This window comes from Hyla sarda, chromosome 4 (genome assembly GCF_029499605.1).
Source record: "Hyla sarda isolate aHylSar1 chromosome 4, aHylSar1.hap1, whole genome shotgun sequence".
Lineage (NCBI taxonomy): Eukaryota > Metazoa > Chordata > Amphibia > Anura > Hylidae > Hyla > Hyla sarda.
In genome coordinates, this window is record NC_079192.1 from 217,004,349 (window position 1) to 217,025,059 (window position 20,711).

The window sequence follows — 20,711 nt, forward strand, 5'->3', positions numbered from 1 at the left end:
TGCTCTGAAGGTGGAGAAATTATATTTTCAAGTTTAAATTTTTGACTATAAAACAAAACAAAGTTATCTAAGTTTGGTATTATTGGTATCACTGACCCACAGAATAATCCAAATCGGTAATCTGTCATTTAAAATTTTGCGCTGTTCACCGTTTCGCATTACCAACATATTGGTCCAGGTTTATCAAACTGTGCAAGACAAAAACTGGAAACAACCCCAAAACAACCAATTACAGCTCCGCTTTCCTATCTTAATGAGCTCTGGTAAACTGAAAGCTGAGCTGTGATTAGTTGTTACAGGCAAATCTCTAGTTTTTATCTCACACAGTTTGATAAATCAGGGACATTGGGGGAGATTTATTAAAACCTGTGTAGAGAAGGAGTGGTGCAACTACCTATAGTAATCAATCAGTAAAAATGCCTATGAAACAAAAAAGCAATCTGCTTGGTTGCCATGGGCAACTGCCCCACTCTTGCTCAACATAGGTTTTGATGAATCTCCCACATTATTTTTTTAGATTAGTTAGTACGATTACATTAACAAATATGTATCACAGCAACTGCCGATGCAGGACCACCCAGGTTGCTTTTCTCCATGTGAGCAGTGCTTGGCAGCTATTTATGCTCCAATTACAGCACTGTCATCATGTGATCTGACACAGTGACAGTCTAATAATATAACATAATTACCTTGGATTGTGGAAAAGCACCAGCAAATGTGATGTATAGTTATAGTATGGTAATTTGGAAAAATAGGATATGTAACAACTTGGCTTTTGCTACTTCTAAATTTGCAATATGTTAACTCTAGATATATTTTTATATTTTGAGCATGATATAACATTGGGGTGTTTTAAATTTGTTAATGATATAATCATTTTCTTAGGGAGCACACTCTCTCACACACTCACACGGGATCCACTGATACTTTGTAGTTGTAAAATCTCCAATTACAGATGTTAAGTATTAAAATATGCAATTGTGAATCTGCAATTGTGGATTTTACAAGGCGATTTATGTATTTTCCATTGCCTTGTAAAATCCTAAACTGTGGATTTTACAACTGCAGATCTGATAGATATGATTAATGACAACAATAAAGAAAAACCCTTTTTTGAAAAAAAAAAAATAATGAAATAGGTGGATTCGGCTTCTGTTACACAGAGCATTCACTGTTATAACTAAGACCTCTTTCACACTACCGTTGTCACATGGTAGGGTGACGGCTGTTAGGGCCACCAGGGAGAATAGCTTGCGGCATCTTTTTCTCCCGCTACTCCCGCTGAAAAACAGCGGTGCCCAATGGACCCGATTGACTGTAATGGGGTCCATCCGGACCCGCTGTTGCCCATTGCGCCCCATTAAAATGACGGTGGTCAAATAATAATAAAAAGAAAATAGTTTAACGGCCGTTCCCAACGGAGCTCAACAGCAGTGTGAAAGAAGCCTTGGGAAGCGGAAGCCAGCAACACATTTCTCCTGTAGAGAAATTATGCTTCACATAATGCATGGATGTGCCAAGTTGTTTGAGTCGGAGCCACTGTAAGGCTAGAACCCCACTACTGTTCTGCCTCACTGCCCAACAGCAGTGAGGCAAAGTTTTAATGGATCAGCTGCTCCAGTCAAAGTCTAAGGGACTGATAAAGACAGACGAGTAAAGCTAGCTCAGCTATTGCCTCAAGTCATGTTACACACATTTTAAGCCTCATTTTAAGCTGAAAACAGCTAAATGTACCAAAACCAAAAACACCACTGTAAAATAAGGCTTTAAAACCAATGTTTGAACATAGCCTTAGTGTAAACACATGTTTACATACATTTCTCTGCATATACTTTTACGCAGAGAAATGGACTGATCTCTTGGCTGGCTGGAAGGCAAAGCACAATACCACCAGCTACCCCAGCTAATAACTTTTGATTGCAGAGACTCAACAACTTTTAACATGTCTAATCGTGTTTTTTATTGACAGTATGCATTTATCCCTTAACAACTGTCACTATATATAATTAAAGAGTTCATTAAAGATTTCCCCTGACCAACTTCTATTTATCACAGGATGCTGAAACTGCACGTGTAATGATATAAGTCTCTATAGGATACGTGCCAATTTGTAACTCAGAACTGATAACGATCTTGATTTTACAGGTGCTGAAGTGGTATGAGGTTTGATAATGGACCCAGTGGAATATAGAGCAGTCATCAAGTTCCTTTACTTGAAAGGCTGCACACCAAAGGAGATGTTTGATGAGATAAGAGGTTTATGGTGCTGATTCCCCATCATTTGATGTAGTCAAGAACTGGCATAGTCAATTCAAATGTGGTCGGACTTGGGTGCAAACAGCTCCAATTCCAGGGTGACCCCACTCTGCTATTGATGAACACACCATCCAGCAAGTGGAGGTCACCATTGTGGAAAATCGCCATGTAACCATTCGCCACCTAGCTCAAAATGGCAAGATTAGTGTGGGGTCCATGGAAGAAATCATCCAAGACATCTTCACATGCATAAGGTTTCCACTCGCTGGGTTCCCTGGCTGCTCACACCTTTCCAGAAGCAGGAACGAGTCGAACACTCTCAGGCTCTATTGACGATGTACCATGGAAACCAGGAGGACTTTTTCAACAGACTGATCACACAAGATGAAAGCTGGTTCCATCACTATGATCCTGAGACTAAAGTCCAGTCAATACAATGGAAGCATCGTGACTCACAGCCTCCAAAGAAAACACGTGCCCAACTCTTGGCAGGCAAGGTCATACTCACAGTATTTTGGGACCATCAGGGAGTAGTATTGATGGATTTCCTAGCAAAGGGTCACTGATGATCACTGGGGCATCACTGCTGCTGAAATTGCGGGAGGCCATCAAAACCAAGAGATGTGGCATGCTCACCAAAGGTGTCCGCCTTCTGCAAGACAATGCACCAGTTCACAACTCACATGTTGCCCAAATGGAAGCATGTGCCTGTGGCTTTGAAATTCTAACGCATCCCCCTTATTCACCTGCCCTCCCAACAATGAAGTTATATTTGAAGGGCAAGCATTTTCCAGATGATGAGACTGGTTTCCAAAGTCACATCGTGGCTTTTGGAGCAACCTGTCGACTTCTACAAGCGAGTTGTTTACAGTTTTTTAAAGACATGGGAGAAATGTGTCCCTAGGAGGCACCTATGTAGAGAAGGACTAATACTTGTGCTACGTTTCATTGCTCTCAGTCCACAGGATCAGGGGAAATCTTTAATGAACGCCCCTCGTATATATTATATATATATATACACACACACACACACACACACAGGGCGCAGCTGCGCGTCAGAAGCTGAGCTTGCTTCATATCCATTTGGTTTTGGCTGCTATCAGCAGCTGGGACCCATGGGTAATCAGGCCGATGTTAAGCATGAATCCTTTAGACGTTGCGGTCAAAGTTGATAGCGCATCTAAAATGCCAAAAATCAAGTGCCGGTAGCTTAGTGGAGCTAATTGGGACACTCATGGCAAAATTGTGGGGTCCTGATCAGCTAAGAGGACGGAGGGAGGTCCCCTACCTGACTCCACACTGTCCCTTCGGCACTTTCTTACTGCAGGAAGCTATGGCAGCCTGTACTAATGGAGCACTGATAACACTCATCCATGCTGGTCTATGGATTGGCATTCCCTTACTGCATGAAGCCATGGCAGCCTGTAATACCAAACTTTGATAACTAAAAAAAAAATTATGAAAACAAAAATTTTATAAGTGTGAATAAGCAGTCCTTGCCTAAAATGTTTTTAATCATCCCCCCCTTTCCAATTTTGTAGATAAAATAATGTTAACAAAAAAAAAAAAATATATATATATATATATATATATATATATGGTATCTATGCTTGTGCAATTGTCCAAACTATTGAAATATAACTAATTAATTAATGGTCAGTGGTGTATAGTAAAAAGTCCAGATTTGCATATTTTTGGTCACTTCATATACCATTAACAAATTTTATTAAAAGCGATCAAAAAGTCCCATCAAAACAAAAGTGATATCAATAAAAACTACAGATCACAGTGTAAAAAAAATTTTTAAGCATACTGATTATTGTACAGATTTTTTTAAATTAGTAAAATAAAACAAAACTGGTGTAAATTGTAATTGTATGGGCCTACAGAATAAAGATAACATGACACTATATTCCATCTTTATATGGAGGCAGCCAAGACAATGCTTACATGTTGCACAAAATAAGTGTCCTTGTGGGTTTCACAGTCTGCACATTTCTTATAAAAAATAAAACATTTTGTATTACTAAACCCAGATGATTCAGGAAAGAATACATATGATAAGTCCCTTTGTCAGAGGATAGAATCCTACAATATATCATATTCTCATGGGCTTCTAGACAGCTCGATCACAGGTAGAGCCACTTCTAGGTCAACCTACGGTCTCTAATGATCACAGGCTGGTGCACATGCCCAAACGAATCCTGTCAAACTATACTACTAGGACTACCTAGAGATTTGATTTGCTTATTGGATTTCTTGTCAGTAGGGAATGATTGTAACTGAAAGCATTTAGGAAATAATCTGTTTCTGTCATTAATAACAGTAAGATACGTTACTGTGTGCTTCCAGAAGGTTGATGACCATGTGCAGACAGTGTTTAAATTACACTCATGCAGTAATCATGTTTATGGCAGCCCAGCAATTTACAAGAGGAAAGACTCTAGAAAAAAATTTAATCTTTCATGATTACAGATCTTGTCTGACTTGCAGCAAGTAAAGGCCTCAAACCTCATAAATATAACGATGGCAATGAGACAAGCATACAGGAGCAATGTAAATCACATTCGCTTGTGCCTCATTTGTCAAATGCTCTGACATTGGCTACAGTTCTTACTTGACATAATGGAGGGATGGGAAGCTGAGGTAGCAGAAGATTAAAATCCTTAACTGAGATTTACAGAGTAATTTTCATAACACTGCTAGCAGTCCTTATAATGAAGGTTATCAGTCCTCTTTTTGACATTGCATCGAAAGATAAATGAGCTTAACAACAGATTACTATATACTTTTTTTCATTCAAATTCAGATAAAAATGCTTAGACATGACTCAGACCCATGTTTTAATAAACAAGGAAAGGTAATTTTTAGATGATCATTTTTTGCTTACAAAGGCAGCACATTGCAGAAGTGTAAGATTATACATTAAAATTCACAAAATATGTGCATGTTTTATAATGCCTTATACTTGTAATGGCCTGCAGTATACAAGTTTAAAATGTTTTTAGCATCAGCAAGTAAAAGGTTCTATGAAGGTTTTAAAGACAGAATGAAAACGTGCATGTGATACATTCATGATAGTATCCAAATAACTGATTACTTATGTTGTAGTACAATTGTTTTTCGTTAAACCCCAGTTTTATATTCTCTACCTTCTGTATATAACACCTGTCTTTTTATGTGGCATAGGGCTTTAATCAAGCTCCAATTGTCCTTGGTGCTGACCTGTTCCACATGCTATGGAGTTTTCCATGCCTTGATTTATGTTCGGGCCTGATCATCTCCTTTATAAATAAAGAAATTCTTCAGTCTCCTTATAATTACCCTAAGGTCTGCCTCTAAGGTAAGGTGAATTAACTACAGTACATTTAGATTCGGTGGGGAAAGTAGCAGTGGGTAGATTACCATATCTTAACACAACAAAACCTACATTAATAGTACCCCTATTAAGTATAATGAAACAAAATGGCAAAGAAAACCTTAACATATTTAAATCTACAAAACCTTGCCCTCAATGAACACTACAAACACCTTATCGGAGTATACCATAATAATATATTTTTGTTTAACAAATAGTATTCCATAAAAACACATAAAAACAACAAACGTTAAAAACAAAGGTGGAAACACACAAGAGAAATCTCAAAAATGAAAGTTAAATGCAAGTTGTAAAATTGGTGACTAGAAATATATGGATTGCACTATGCCAATAAATATATACATAAATGCATAATAGTCTCCAGACTTGAGCGCACTTATAAGCAGGAGACAGAGTTCGTCAAAGGTGAGCTCCGCACCCTGGGGCAGCACCTCACTGATTTGGACCAGAGCCATGATGCCTTACAGTCTTACAGACTCACATTCTCAGATGCTGCAAGAACACTCGCTCCAAATTGCGGAGCTTTTCTCGCACCAAGAAGATCTAGAAAATCGGCACCGCCGAAATAACATTCGACTGCTTGGCATTCTGGAGGCGGTAGCCCCTTCTGCTTTAGATGCTGCGGCTCAGTCATGAGGCATCAGCAGTGCAAAAATCTTCTACCAGGGGCCTGTGGAGCTAGACCGCATACATCGCTCCCTGGGTCAGAAGCCACCAGACAATGCACCTCCTAGAGGTGTGATTTACCGAGTGCATTTTTTCAAAGAGAAGGATAAGATTATGCTGGATACCAGAGAGTACGGCCCGGTGGACTTTGAGGGCGTACAGGTCACGCTATTTACAGATCTTGCTAAACGCACCCTTCAACTGCGGAGAGCACTGAGACCCTTGCTGAACTTGCTTTCAGCTCATCGCTCGCCATGGGGGTCAGACAGCCATCTTCCACCAATTGGGTGACCTCCCCAAGTTCCTGGCCACCCTGGAACTCACCATGGTGGCTATACCTGACTGGCCGACCCCTGTCTGTCCTGTACTGCCTCCTAGACCAGAGAGGTGGCAGCCCGTACTCCGCAAGTCTTCTTCTACAGCCAGGACCTCCCCTCTGCATAATCCCCCATGAGACACTATCCTGTCTGGCCCTCTTGAGGGTCCTATGCTGCCTGAACCCTCCTGGGGGTGACTGTCCATTTGTGCCTCTGAGTGCCTTGTTGCCGTCTTGTTTACCACACTGTTCCCCATGTTTGGCTATGTTTTCCTCTGAGTTATGCTGCCTGATGTGATTTGCATCATGCTTTCCTATTTAATCCCATTGCGGGTGGGGTTCTATTTGTTAGTATTAGCTTATCATATGTTTGTTGACTGGGGGGGGGGGGGGGATTGGGTTTTATTTCTCTTAGGCTTTCACTATCCCAAGTAGGGATGATGCTCAGCGGGCTGGTCATCTACTGGTTCACTCTGTTTAGGACCTTTGGTCGGTGTTAGTTGTTTTTTCTACCTGTTCCTTTTTTCTGTTCTTGACGTTTCCTCATTCTTTCCTTTGTGGTTTCCCTTTGTATGCATTTTCCCCTTTTCCTCCTGTGCTTCCCCCCCCCCCTCCTCTTGTGTCGCCCCTGTCCCCTTCCATGCTCCCCTCCCTTTCCTCCCCTTTTACTCCTACCAAAGATGGACTCCTTACTGGTGAGCTCCATTAACGCGAGAGGATTCAATATTCCTGAGAAGAGGCGTCAGATTCTCCACCATCTTCATAAGAGGGGTGTGTCTATGGCCCTTTTTCAGGAGACCCATTTCCCTTTTTCCCCCCGTCCCTTAGGGACCGTAATTATCCTGTGTGGTATCACTCTATGAATCCCTCCGCTAAATCTAAGGGTGTGTCTATAGCTTTTCATAGAACTTTTCAGCCCACTGTCCTTAAGGTTCTTGAGGACCCCATGGGTCGCTATCTATTTCTGCAATTTTCCCATGCTTCCCAATTGTTCACTCTAGCTTCTGTATATTTCCCTAACCAGGGCCAGGTTGCCTTTGCACTAGATCTCCTCACTCACCTTCGCTGGCTCTTCTCAAGTTATTATGGGTGCCGACTTCAACTGGGTCTGGGATCAGACTGCTGATTCCTCCTCAGGTAGGTCTTCGCTTTCTTTTGCAGCGCTCCGTAGATTACGTAAGGAGTTTCATTCCCGTAAAAGAATAGATCTTTGGAGGGTCCTTTATCCTAATGATAAGGACTACACGTATTACTCGCCCACACACTGCTCATATAGCCGGCTGGATATGATTTTTGTTAGCCACCCTCTCCTCTCTCTCTCCCCGAGATCTTCCATATACACCATGGTCCTGTCTGATCATGCCCCGGTCCTCGCTAAATTCTTTTTTGCCCCACCCACTTCCCGTCCCTTTACCTGGAGACTCAATGACCACCTCCTCAGGGAGGCGCTGTGCAGTACAGAGATCCGCCAGACAATCACTGAATTCACTGATAATCATTGTTCTGATGACACCCCTGCGCCAGTGAAATGGGAAGCGCTTAAATGCACGCTTCGGGGGTGTTTCTTGCTCATGGGGCTCGAATTAAAAAAGCGTCCACTCTGACTCTGGCGGATCTCTTTACTGAACTTGCCTCTCTTGAAGCCCTCAATAAGCGGTCCTTCAGGATGGACACTCATGTCTGTCTCGTGGTGGAAATACGAGCCTGAGTGTCCATCTTGGACAAGAAATCGCTCTGCCTTTCCGAACATGCACATAGAGGCTATTATGAATATGCAGACCGCTGCGGTACTTGGTTATCTAGAGCCCTGCACCCCAAACTTGCCTCCCATACGTGCTCTCCCTGCAATCTACTTCCCGAGGGAAAATCCACACTACCACCCATATTGTAGAGGAGTTTCACACTTATTACGGGTCCCTCTACAATATCAAAGGTCAGTACGCAGACCTTTCCCCCAGCCCTTCTTCATGACAAAATTAGGTCTTACCTCTCCCTGCACAAATTACCTGCCCTGCCCCCTGATTCCTGGGAAGCCCTGGAAGCGCCATTGATTACTGAGGAGCTATTATCTGCTATATCGGGCCTGAAGAATGGCAACAGCCCGGGCCCTAACTGATTTACTGCCCGCTTCTAGAAAGATTATGGTGAGATGTTGGTGGCTCCTATACTTGCCTCCTTCGGAGCTCACTTTTCTCCTCAGTCCTTAATGGCATATATTGTAGTGATCCCCAAACCGGATAAAGATGCTGGATTGTGTAGTAATTACCACCCCATTTCTTTCCTTAATATCGATCTTAAATTGTACGCCAAACTCTTAGCCTCCCGCCAGGGCTCCCTGCTCCCCTCATTGATCCACAATGACCAAGTGGGCTTTGTGGTGGGCAGTGAGGCCAGGGACAACACTCTGAAGTCAGTCTCTCTCATCGCTGCCGCCAGATCTCCTCATATCCCTTTGTGTTTGCTTTCAATTGACGCTGAAAAGGCGTTCGATAGGGTTATTTGGGACTTTTTACTCTTAGCGTTAGAAGCTCTTGGCATGGGTCCTGTCTTCCTCCATTCCATCATGGCTCTCTATGCTGGGGTATCAGCTCAGGTCCGCGTTAACGGCACGCTCTCTTCCTCGTTTCCCATACATAATGGAACCAGTCAGGGGTGCCCACTTTCCCCTCTATTGTATGATCACTATGGAATATCTGGCGGTGGCGTTGAGACAGAATCCCTCAGTTCAGGGGTTGGTGCTTAAAGAATGCCCTTATGAATTGTCCCTGTTATGCCGACAATCTCCTTTTATACATAACCTCTCCTCGCACTTCCCTCCCTTCGGTGCTCTCTGAATTTTCGGCTTTTATCGTTCTATCACACTTTAAAGTGAACACCCACAAATCTGAATTACTGAACATTTCCCTGCCCCCAGAAACGCTTTCGTGGCTTACATCTCAGTTTCCCTTCAAGTTACAGCACCCGTCTCTCCATTACCTTGGGATTAATATTTTTGCAGATTTGGACACTTTATTTACCCTCAATTTCCATCCTCTGCTATCACGTATTGAGAGGGACCTGACACGATGGCGCCTCCTTACATTATCATGGTTTTGGAAAATGGCTGCTTTGAAGATGGATGTGCTTCCTAGAGTACTGTACCTGATGCAGACCTTGCCTATCCATATACCTGTGGCTTTTTTGGTGCGTCTCCACTCCGTTTGCTCATGGTTCCTGTGGTCCCCTGGGGGCCCGAGATTAGATCACCGTATACTGATCAGATGCAAGGAGAAGGGGGGAGTTGAACTCCCCGACTTCCGCCTCTATTATATGGCCACGGTCTGCACCAAGATTGTTGATCTCTGCCAGCACTCCAGCTCGAAACAGTGGGTTGCTCTTGAGATGCTTCTTTCCCCTATTCACCCTGCAGCATTGCCCTGGATCCCCCCAGAGCATCGTCCCCCGGGCACTGATCTCCCATTCCTCTCCAGGGTTTCACTTTCCACCTGGGATTCAGCTTGGGGCGATGGCATTTATGCAGAAGACCGTGTCCCTTGACCCCTCTTTTTAGTAACCCTCAGTTTGCTGAAGCCCGTGGTGTACATGCTCCTGAGGCTTTAGAGTAATGCGCTCCCTCGTTTATGTCAGGCCCTCTGGTACGGATCTTGTAGCCCCTCCTCCCCACCCCTCTTACCCTTCATGCATGTGATTGGCTCTTATATAGGAGACTGCAACAGTACTATGGCTCCCTCAATCCTAAGGAACAGCTCCATAGGCAACTTACCCCCTTTGAGCAGTTGTGTGGGGAGTCTAGTCCTCCCTCCCATGTTATCACTCAAATCTACCTAGCACTGCGGATGGAGGTGGAGACTGAGGTGAAACCTCCATATATATATGTGGGAGGAGGATTTAGGGGTCTCCTTCTCGGACGCTGAAGTGTCCAAAACTTCGCTTTCCTCTCATTCTCAGGAACAGAATTTTAAAATCCTTTCCAGGTGGTACAGATGTCCAGACCGGCTCCACGCTATGTTCCTGACGGTGCCACATACATGTTAGCGCTGTAATAATGCTGTGGGATCTTACCTCCACATATGGTGGGACTGTTCCCTTATACAACGGTTCTGGACATCTGTATTTGCCCTGTTCAACCAAATCTATGTTGACAATGTTGTGCCCTCTCCGCTTCCTGCCTTCCTATCGCTCTATCCCTCCTCTATCCTGCGAGCTAAAGGGGGTCTCTTGCGACACTTTTTGAGTGCTGCTCGAACTGTTATCCCACGTCACTGGAAATTCACCACCCCTCCGTCAAGTTTGGAGTTTGTGGAGTGCCTAAATAGGTTTTGAGTAATGGAGGAGTTGGTAGCGTACGATAGGGATAAGCATACTCAGTTCTTTAACGTATGGTACCCCTGGGACTCCTTCAGGGAGTCTCCGGAATTGGCCAGTTGGTTGTTGTGAGGATCCCTGGGCTGTTCCCTTTGACAATTGCTTTGCCTTACCGTAGTCATTTTCCCTCCCCCTTTCCCTCCTGCTGCCCTAGGTCAAGTCTTGTCTTTCCATCCCTGCCTTGGTCTTGTCTGTGTCTCTGTTCTCTTTTTCCTTCTCCCTCCCTTCTTGAACCCTCTCTTTTTGCTCTGACCTTCTTTGCTTTTGCCTTATTATTCTTAATGTTCATTTTTTGCTCAACTAGAACTATTAGACTAGACGAGCAGATGGTTGTGTAGTTCACTTGAATCGGACCAATGGATCTGTTAAATGCCATTCTGTGAGTTGATGGTCATAACTGCTGTTCACCTTTGTTATTGTATTCTTTGTTTTGGAATATTTTGAAAACTCAATAAATACAGATTTGCCATAAATGTATAATACACCACAAAAATATTGGTATAATTTTGAAAATAAATATATGTACAACTACAGAATAACATTGGAGTTAATAATAAACCATAATAAATATAAGGTGCAAATGCCAATGGAAAATGGAATGGAAAATGTAATTGCACTGTGCCCAAAAACTACTGAGCATGCACTATATGTGCACCACTAGATTAGAAAGTATATTATACCCAAAAGACATGTTGAGTTTCACAAAGACAACACAGCGCTACCTTGTGTTCCCCCCTCCAATGCTTTTTGCTCTGCTTCTTCCAGTTGCTCCTTCACCATTGTTTTTAACATGGTGTTTTATGGGATACTATCAGGGAATAACATTTGTAAAACAATAAAATATATATTTATACTATATATAATGGGTTTATAATATTCACTGAAGGCAAGGTATTCTAGGTTTAAATAGATTGTCATATCTTGATCTTAAACTAATCTCCCGACAAAGGTAATGTTCCTTTAGGACTGGAACAGGTTAAATACTGTATCAAAAACGTAAACGTAAAAAACGCTGTCGGTCCCTATGTCATGAAACCCTCAGCAAGGTTATCTTTAATGTATGATGTTGTGAAATTTTGTATCGGATTCCTCAACCAATACAGGATACATCTAAAGAAAACAGTGAACTGATCAAAACACAGTGAACCTTAACATCAGTGTGAATGGCTCTTACGCCAGACCAGTTCACACTGAAAATTTTCAGCTCAAAGAACGAAATGTTCATTCTTTGAGCGGAATTCCGTGAGCACTGCATTTCAGCCAATGGTGACGGCGCAGTGCCGTGCGGTCCTACCACCAACGAATTTCGATGACGGATGACAGATTGAATCTCCGCTTGCGGAATTCCGCCCAGTGTGAACCTACCCTTATTCTTTCAAACTGTTTTAATAAATGGGGTAGTTTCTTTTGCTATCTACAAACTATCAATATGTAAGCTAATTGCTGTTAAAGGATCTTATTATTGTCTGTTTTGTTACCATTAAAAGAGGACCTGTGGCCAAAAAAAATAAAAAAATAAATGATTATATATATATATATATATATATATATATATATATATATATATATATATATGTATGTATGATAGTATTTTTATCAAGTAGCTCAGGGTACCCTGATCACACATCTTTTATACAGTTTCTTGATACGTCCTTCATTACCCAAGATATGTTGGTTTATAGTTTGTCTGACAATTCAGAGAATCAGTCAAATGGGCGTGAACTTGAAAAAAAAAAAAAAAAACAATGGGGGTGAATATCAGGTTCTAGGTGAGAATATACAGTCAGGGGGCATGAATTAGACAGACACGACCCTCAATGTCTAACATTCACACCTCCTAATTGTATAATCCCACCCATCACACATTAAAGGGGCACTCAGCCCTAGACATCTTATCCCTTATACAAAGCATAGGGGATAAAATGTCTGATCGCGGGGGTCCAGCTGCTGGGGACCCCTGCAATCTCTCCTGCAGCACCCCGAATCATCACTGCACGGAGCATAGTATGCTCCGTGCGTGATGACTTATGATACAGGGGCCAGAGTACCGTGATGTCACGGCTCCGCCCCCTCATTAAATCATACTCCGCCTCCTCAATGCAAGTCCATGGGAGGGAGAAATGACAGCCACCACGCCTCCTCCTATAGGCTTGCATTGAGGGGGTGGAGCCATGACGTCAGAATACTCCGGGCCCCTGTATAGTGAGTCATCAAGCACAGAGCAAACTTCGCTCCATGCAGCTGATGACAGACATCTTATCCTTTATCCTTTGGATAGGGGATAAGATGCCTAGGGCGGAATACCCCACTAAGTACACGTCCATCTGGCTAGTTCCCTTGATTGTTAGACAAGTTATAAACCCTCATATCTCAGGAACAAAAGAAACTACACTCTAGGCTATTTAATGACAGTAATATATAACTTTTTCAGGGTTGGCCACAGGTCGCCTTTATTTACTATCGTATATACTCGAGTATAAGCCGAGTTTTTCAGCACGATTTTTCGTGCTGAAAACACCCCCCTCGGCTTATACTCGACTGAACTCTCCGCCCTCAGTGGTTTTCAACCTGCGGACCTCCAGAGGTTTCAAAACTACAACTCCCAGCAAGCCCGGGCAGCCATCGGCTGTCCGGGCTTGCTGGGAGTTGTAGTTTTGAAACCTCTGGAGGTCCGCAGGTTGAAGACCACTGCGGCCTTCGACATCATCCAGCCCCCTCTCACCCTCTTTAGTTCTGTACTCACCTCCGCTCGGCGCTGGTCCGGTGCTGCAGGACTGTCCGGTGGGGAGGTCGTCCAGTGGGATAATGGTTCCGGGCTGCCATCTTCACCGGGGGGGGGCCTCTTCTCCGCGCTTCGGGCCCGGCCCCGGAATAGTCACGTTACCTTGACGACGACGCAGAGGTACGTTCATTACCAACCTCCCTCTGCGTCATCATCAAGGCAACGCCTCTATTACGGGCCCGAAGCGCGGAGAAGAGGCCCCCCCGGTGAAGATGGCAGCCCGGAACCACTATCCCACCGGACGACCTCCCCACCGGACAGTCCTGCAGCACCGGACCAGCGCCGAGCGGAGGCGAGTACAGAACTAAAGGGGGTGAGAGGGGGCTGGATGATGTGGAAGGCCGAAGTGGTCTTCAACCTGCGGACCTCCAGAGGTTTCAAAACTACAACTCCCAGCAAACCCGGACAGCCGATGGCTGCCCGGGCTTGCTGGGAGTTTTAGTTTTGAAACATCTGGAGGTCCGCAGGTTGAAGACCACTGTATCAGACATTGACAAGCGGTGATGATGATGACATGTGGTGATGATGACAAGGGGATGATGAAGGGGGGGGGATTATGACAGGGGGATGATGAAGGGGGGGGTGTGGGATGATGACAAGGGGATGATGACAAGGGGATGAGGAAGGGGGGTGGGGATGCTGACAAGGGGATGATGACAAGAGGATGATGAAGGGGGGGTGGGATGATGACAAGGGGATGATGAAGGGGGGTGGGGATGATGACAAGGTGATGATGACAAGGGGATGATGAAGGGGGGTGGGGATGATGACAAGGGGATGATGAAGGGGGGGTGTGGGATGATGACAAGGGGAGTGGGATGATGACAAGAGGATGATGAAGGGGGGTGTGGGATGATGACAAGGGGATGATGAAGGGGGGGTGTGGGATGATGACAAGGGGATGATGAAGGGGGGGTGTGGGATGATGACATGCGGTGATGATGAAGGGGGGATGATGACAGGGTGATGATGACAGGGTAATGATGATGAGGGTGTTAATGACGGATGTCTGGATGATGACATGGGGGGGGGATGATGTATTTCCCACCCTAGGCTTATACTCGAGTCAATAACTTTTCCTGGGATTTTGGGGTGAAATTATGGGCCTCGGCTTATATTCGGGTAGGCTTATACTCGAGTATATACGGTATATTTACAAGTAGTTTTCTATACATAATATCTATTTATTTGACCTGTGAAATTTCTTGAAACTGAACTAAAAATTTACCAGCACTGTATTAACTATTTCCGCATGCAGGCACTCCAAACATCATCTCATATAGCTGGAGAATAATGCGTTTGAATACATTTTTATTCAAATATTACATTCAAATTAGTAGATAAATATTCAATACATTGCTCTTAGCTGTGCCAAATCCACTCAAAAAGGAAAGGTTCTGAGCAGGGGGCATCTCACTATGATGTCTATATGCCCATATGGACAAGGGTAGTCCATTAAAAAAAATCTATTTACTTGAACACAAATACATTAATGGTAATAATTTTTTAACCAACTTTCATTTTTTTATGTAGATATTCAGTAAAGCTAAATAGTTAGAAAATCCACAAGTAACATAACTAATTCATTGGTTTCAGGAACAGCTATTTTATTCATATTACCGTATATACTCGAGTATAAGCCGAGTTTTTCAGCGGCTTATACTCGAGTGAACAAAAACATGTTTCTGGCTTAGCTGTGAGGGGATGTCCCGGCCGTCCATCTCTGCCTGTCAATCATTCTCAGTGGTCTTCAACCTGTGGACCTCCAGATGTTGCAAAACTACAACTCCCAGCATGCCCGGACAGCCATGGGCTTTCCGGGCATGCTGGGAGTTGTAGTTTTGAAACATCTGGAGGTCCGCAGGTTAAAGACCACTGCGGCCTTCGTCATCATCCAGACCCCCCCCTTTTGTTTTCTACTCAACTCCCCTCGTTGGGAAGGAAGGGTGAGCTGGTTCGGGCCGTCCATCTTCGGCCATCTATGCTGCAGGGAGTGACCGGTGGGGAGGGTTAGTCGTTCCGGGCTGTCCATCTTCACACGCAGGCCCTCTTCTCCGCTCCGGGCCGGCCCTGAACTAGTGATGCTGCATTGACGCCACCAAGCAGGGACGTTCAGGAGCAGGGACGTCACGGAAATCTGCTGCGCACGGACATCCCTGCGAGTCATCGTCAACGAAAAGTCACTAGTCCGGGGCCGGCCCGGAGCGGAGAAGAGGGCCTCCCGGTGAAGATGGACAGCCCGGAACGACTAACCCAGACACTCCCTGCAGCATAGATGGCCGAAGATGGACGGCCCGGACCAGTTCACCCTTCCTTCCCACCGAGGGGAGGCGAGTAGAAAACAAAAGGGGGGTCTGGATGATGACGAAGGCCGCAGTGGTCTTCAACCTGCGGGCCTCCAGATGTTTAAAAACTACAACTCCCAGCATGCCTGGACAGCCATCGGCTTTCCGGGCATGCTGGGAGTTGTAGTTTTGCAACATCTGGAGGTCAACAGGTTGAAGACCACTGAGAAGAGATTGACAGGCGGTGATGATGAAGGGGGGATGATGACGAGGGTGATAATGACAGGGTGATGATGACGGGGTCTGGATGATGACAGGGGGGGGAATGATGACACGGGGGGGGGGATGATGTATTTCCCACCCTAGGCTTATAGTCGAGTCAATAACTTTTCCTAGGTTTTTGGGGTGAAATTAGGGGCCTCGGCTTATATTCGGAAAGGCTAACACTCGAGTATATAAGGTAGTCATATTGGACTCACCAAATCCAAATGCCTTGGATCCTCCAACACTTTGAGATGCTTGTATGCTGGTAGATGTATATAATCCAGTCACTAAAAGGCCATCAAAGTAGGTACTCGTTGAAATAGTCACTGTAAATAAATGATACATATTTATTACATACAAAATAATAAACCAAACTATATAACATAACTCATTACTGTATTCCCAAAGCCGTGTAAGCCCTCTGATAAGCCTTTTTATACCCAAGGCTATTAAAGGGGTACTCCGGTGGAATTTATTATTATTATTTTTTTTTTTTTAAATCAACTGGTGCCAGAAAGTTAAAAAAGATTTGTAAATTACTTCTATTAAAAAATCTCAATCCTTCTAGTACTTATTAGCGACGGTATACTACAGAGGAAATGCTTTTCTTTTTGGATTTTTCTTCTGTCACGACCTCAGTGCTCTCTGCTGACCTCTGCTGTCCATTTTAGAAACTGTCCAGAGCAGAAGAAAATCCCCATGGCAAACATATGCTGCTCTTGACAGTTTTTTAAAATGGACAGCAGAGATCAGCAGAGAGCACAGTGGTCGTGACAGAAGAGAAATCCAAAAAGAAAAGCATTTCCTCTGTAGTATACAGTACTGAAAGTACTGAAAGGATTAAGATTTTTTTAATAGAAGTAATTTACAAATCTGTTTAAATTTCTGCCACCAGTTGATTAAAAAAAAAAAGTTTTCCACGGGAGTCCCACTGTAATATAAATAGAGGAATTCACTACATCTAAGGGAAAGAAAGGTTAGCCTTTTAGCTGACATGGTCTTTTGGACATTGGGTAGCCAGTCCAATATAAAATTTTTGACCTGTATAAATAAAACCTAAATTACAAAATGAAAACAAAACAAAACTTAAAGGGGTATTCCAGGAGTTTTTTTTTATTTGACTATGCTACAGGGGCTGTAAAGTTAGTGTAGTTCATCATTCTTCTGTGATTTCCGCCCCAATATTTATTTTTAACAGCATACAAAATTACTTTTCCCAGGTTGCAGTGCGTCAAGTTGTGACATCACTAGTGAGGTGATCAGAGGGAGCCTGTTCTGCTTCAATGGTGGAGTGACCGCTGGGAGTGAGAGATCATTTTGCAACAGCTGTAGGCACCCTGGTTAGAAAACACTGGTCTGTTGAATGGAATGCAACTCATTTGTTTTTCAATGGGTAGGGTGGCTGATGTGTGGGAAGGAGGAAAGTGACCTCACACTTACAAACTATGGAACAAAATCCAACAGGAAATACCCAGCATAAGCCATATAACCACAGCATTATGGTAATCTCACAACATAACTATTTAGCCCCAAGACAAGCACAGATCTAGAGATGAGCGAAGTTACAGTGATTTGATTAGTCTAGAACTTCTCGGTTCATCGCCTAGGACTTTATGCACATTTCCAGTCCAACGGAGCACCTGAAAGCTGAACTAATTTATGCAGGCTAAAGCCAACAACTGCCGAGCCAAGAAGTTCGTAACGAATTGAATCACTGTAACTTCGCTCATCTCTACACAGATCCTTCCTAAGCATAGTCCATTACGTACTAAAATCACCTTTTGGTGGATAACCCCAAGGTGATTTTATTACTTACCTGCCCGACAGTAATGGACATGCTTAGGAAGGATCTGTGTTTGTCTTTGGGCTAAATGGCTATGTTGTGAGTCCACAATAATGTAAAATGGCTCTTTCCTGTTGTAAATCCCTCTGTCAAACTACAAATTCCATAATACCTTGTTTGTAGGTGTGAGGTCATTTTTCTCCCTCCCACATATCAGCCACCCCACCCATTGAAACAAAGGCATGCTGCCTTCCTTGCTTTGCTGTGAACAGACCAGTGTTTTCTAACCAGGGTGCCCCCAACTGTTGCAAAACTAAATTTCATTGCAGAATGATCTCCTTCCCACCCAGCAGTCGCTCCACCTATTGAAGGAGACAGGCTCCCTGTCATCACCTGACTAGTGATGTAATATCTCGAGCCACATCGCAACCAGGAAAAACCTGAGATGACAGTAATTTTGTATGCTGTTAAAAATAAACATTGTGGCAAAGATCACATAAGAATTGTGAGACCACCATCACACACAGGTACAGACACTTTATTATGAACTATACTAACTTTTACAGCCCCTGTAGCATAGTCAAAGAACTTTGTATACACAGGCACCTTTAAGCAATTTTGTGTCAGGGTGTTTTTTTTTGTATTTTTTTACACACCACACCTCCTGAAAATAAAAGTAAAACATTTGTTTAGTTAGTATATAACACTTATACATTTGTCTACATGCACATACAATGCATTTGGAAAATGTAAAACTTGACTTTTTTCACATTTTGTTATGTTTCGTCTAAAATAAAATAAAAAGTTTCCCCCCCATCATTCTGCACCAAATACCCCATGATGAAAGTGAAAACAGGAATAAAAAAAACTACAATTTCTCATAGACCTAAATATTAAGACCCTTTTCTATGGCACTTGAAATGTAGCTCGGGGGGGGGGGGGGGGGGGGGGGGCTTCCATTTCTCTTAATCATCCTTGTTATTTTCCACACCTTGATTTGAGTCCATCTGTGATAAATACAGACATGATTTAGGCCCCTTTCACACTGCAGTTATGCCCCGGCAATAACTGCCGTCAAACTTTTTTTTTCAGTTTGACGGCCGTCATTTTGACCGGTCATAATGAGCGATAATGGGTCCTAATGGACCCCAGGGTCCATTGGGCACAGTTTTTTTCAGAGAAAATAGCGGGAGAAGAAGACGACGCAAGCACTATTTTTTTCTCCCGCTATTCTTGATCCTAAAATAACGATCCTAAAATAATGGAGACAGCCGGCAGTGTCTATATAATGCATATCAGAACAAAATCTAAGCTATGTAGTGGCAAGACCTGCCTGCAGAACTCAGAGACAGGATTGTGTTAAGACATCAATGTGGAGAAGAATACAAACAAATTTCTGATGCACTGAAAGTTCCCAAAAGCAAGTAAATGGAAGAAGTTTGAAACAACTAGAACTCTTCCTCGAGCTTGTTGCCCCATTAAATTAAAGGATAGGGGATAAGATGTCTGATCGCAGGGGATCCCGCCACTGGGGACCCCTGCGATCTCTCCTGCAGCCCCCGTCATCAGCTGCATGGAGCGAAGTTCGCTCCATGCCTGATGACTCACAATACACGTGATGTCACATCCCCTCAATGCAAGCCTATGGGAGGGGCGTTACAGCCGCCACACCCCCTCCCATAGACTTGCATTGAGGGGGAGTAGCCATGACGTCACGATCCTCCGGCCCCTGTATTGTGAGTCATCAGGCACAGAGCGAACTTCGCTCCATGCAGTTTATGACAGGGGGGCTGCAGGAGGGATTGCGGGGTCCTGCTGCTGAGGACCCCCGCAATCTAATTGGATAGGGGATAAGATATCTAGGGGCAGAGTACCCCTTAAGTTTTTGAGGGAGTAGGTCCTTGCTATGAAGTGAGGAAGAACCCAAAGGTCACACTGGCTGAGCTCCAAAGATCCTGTGTGCAGATGGGAGAAACTTCAAGAAGGTCAACTATCATTGCTTTCAGATGTCAATTTTAACAAAGCTATGTGGCCAACTATTCATCTGCTTCTTGGATGCATGGAAACCCCACTAAGCGAGATTAAACATTTGTTCTCCCATCCCCACAAATCTTACTTTCATATAGATATCTCTTCAGTGGATAATGTATTATTTTCAAGAGTATTCTGTGACAATTGATGCTATAATATTGTCTGTCCATGCTTCCATTCATTTGGGTGTCTCCAATAGCCCCCAATCCCCCTGCACTGTGAAAACGAAATAATTACCTCCTACATGCACCAACAGTATTTGACAGTGATTGCCGCACTGAAATAACATGAGGCACCAGGTCCGGATGGCCTCCCCAACTCCCACTATAAGTTGCTACACCAAGACACTAGGTTAGTGATTCAAAACCGGGGTGCCCTGGTACACTGGGGTGCCGTTCAGCACTGCCCGAGGTGCCACAGGATTTTTCCATCATTTATTTATTTTTCCTGCCCTGGCCTGTGCGCCTGTGACTCACTGCACTGCAGGGGAGGGGAAGGGAAGTCTGTGTGCGCTTTGCGTGCGCACACAGCATCCCCCTCCCCCTTTCGGCCCCCTGCGGCCCAGTGAGTGAGTGCCCCGCCGG

The 20,711-nt window shown here is 43.9% G+C and overlaps 1 protein-coding gene across 5 annotated transcripts in view; it reads right to left on the reverse strand.

The window, feature by feature from the left end:
- Positions 1–20,711, reverse strand: part of RELN (reelin) — a 1,155,521-nt gene that overhangs the window by 1,018,210 nt on the left and 116,600 nt on the right. For all 5 annotated transcript variants that reach the window (XM_056573506.1, XM_056573505.1, XM_056573507.1 and 2 more), the window contains exon 2: positions 16,529–16,639. In XM_056573506.1, the coding sequence (XP_056429481.1) occupies positions 16,529–16,639 (111 nt within the window). The remainder of the gene's footprint in view (positions 1–16,528; positions 16,640–20,711) is intronic.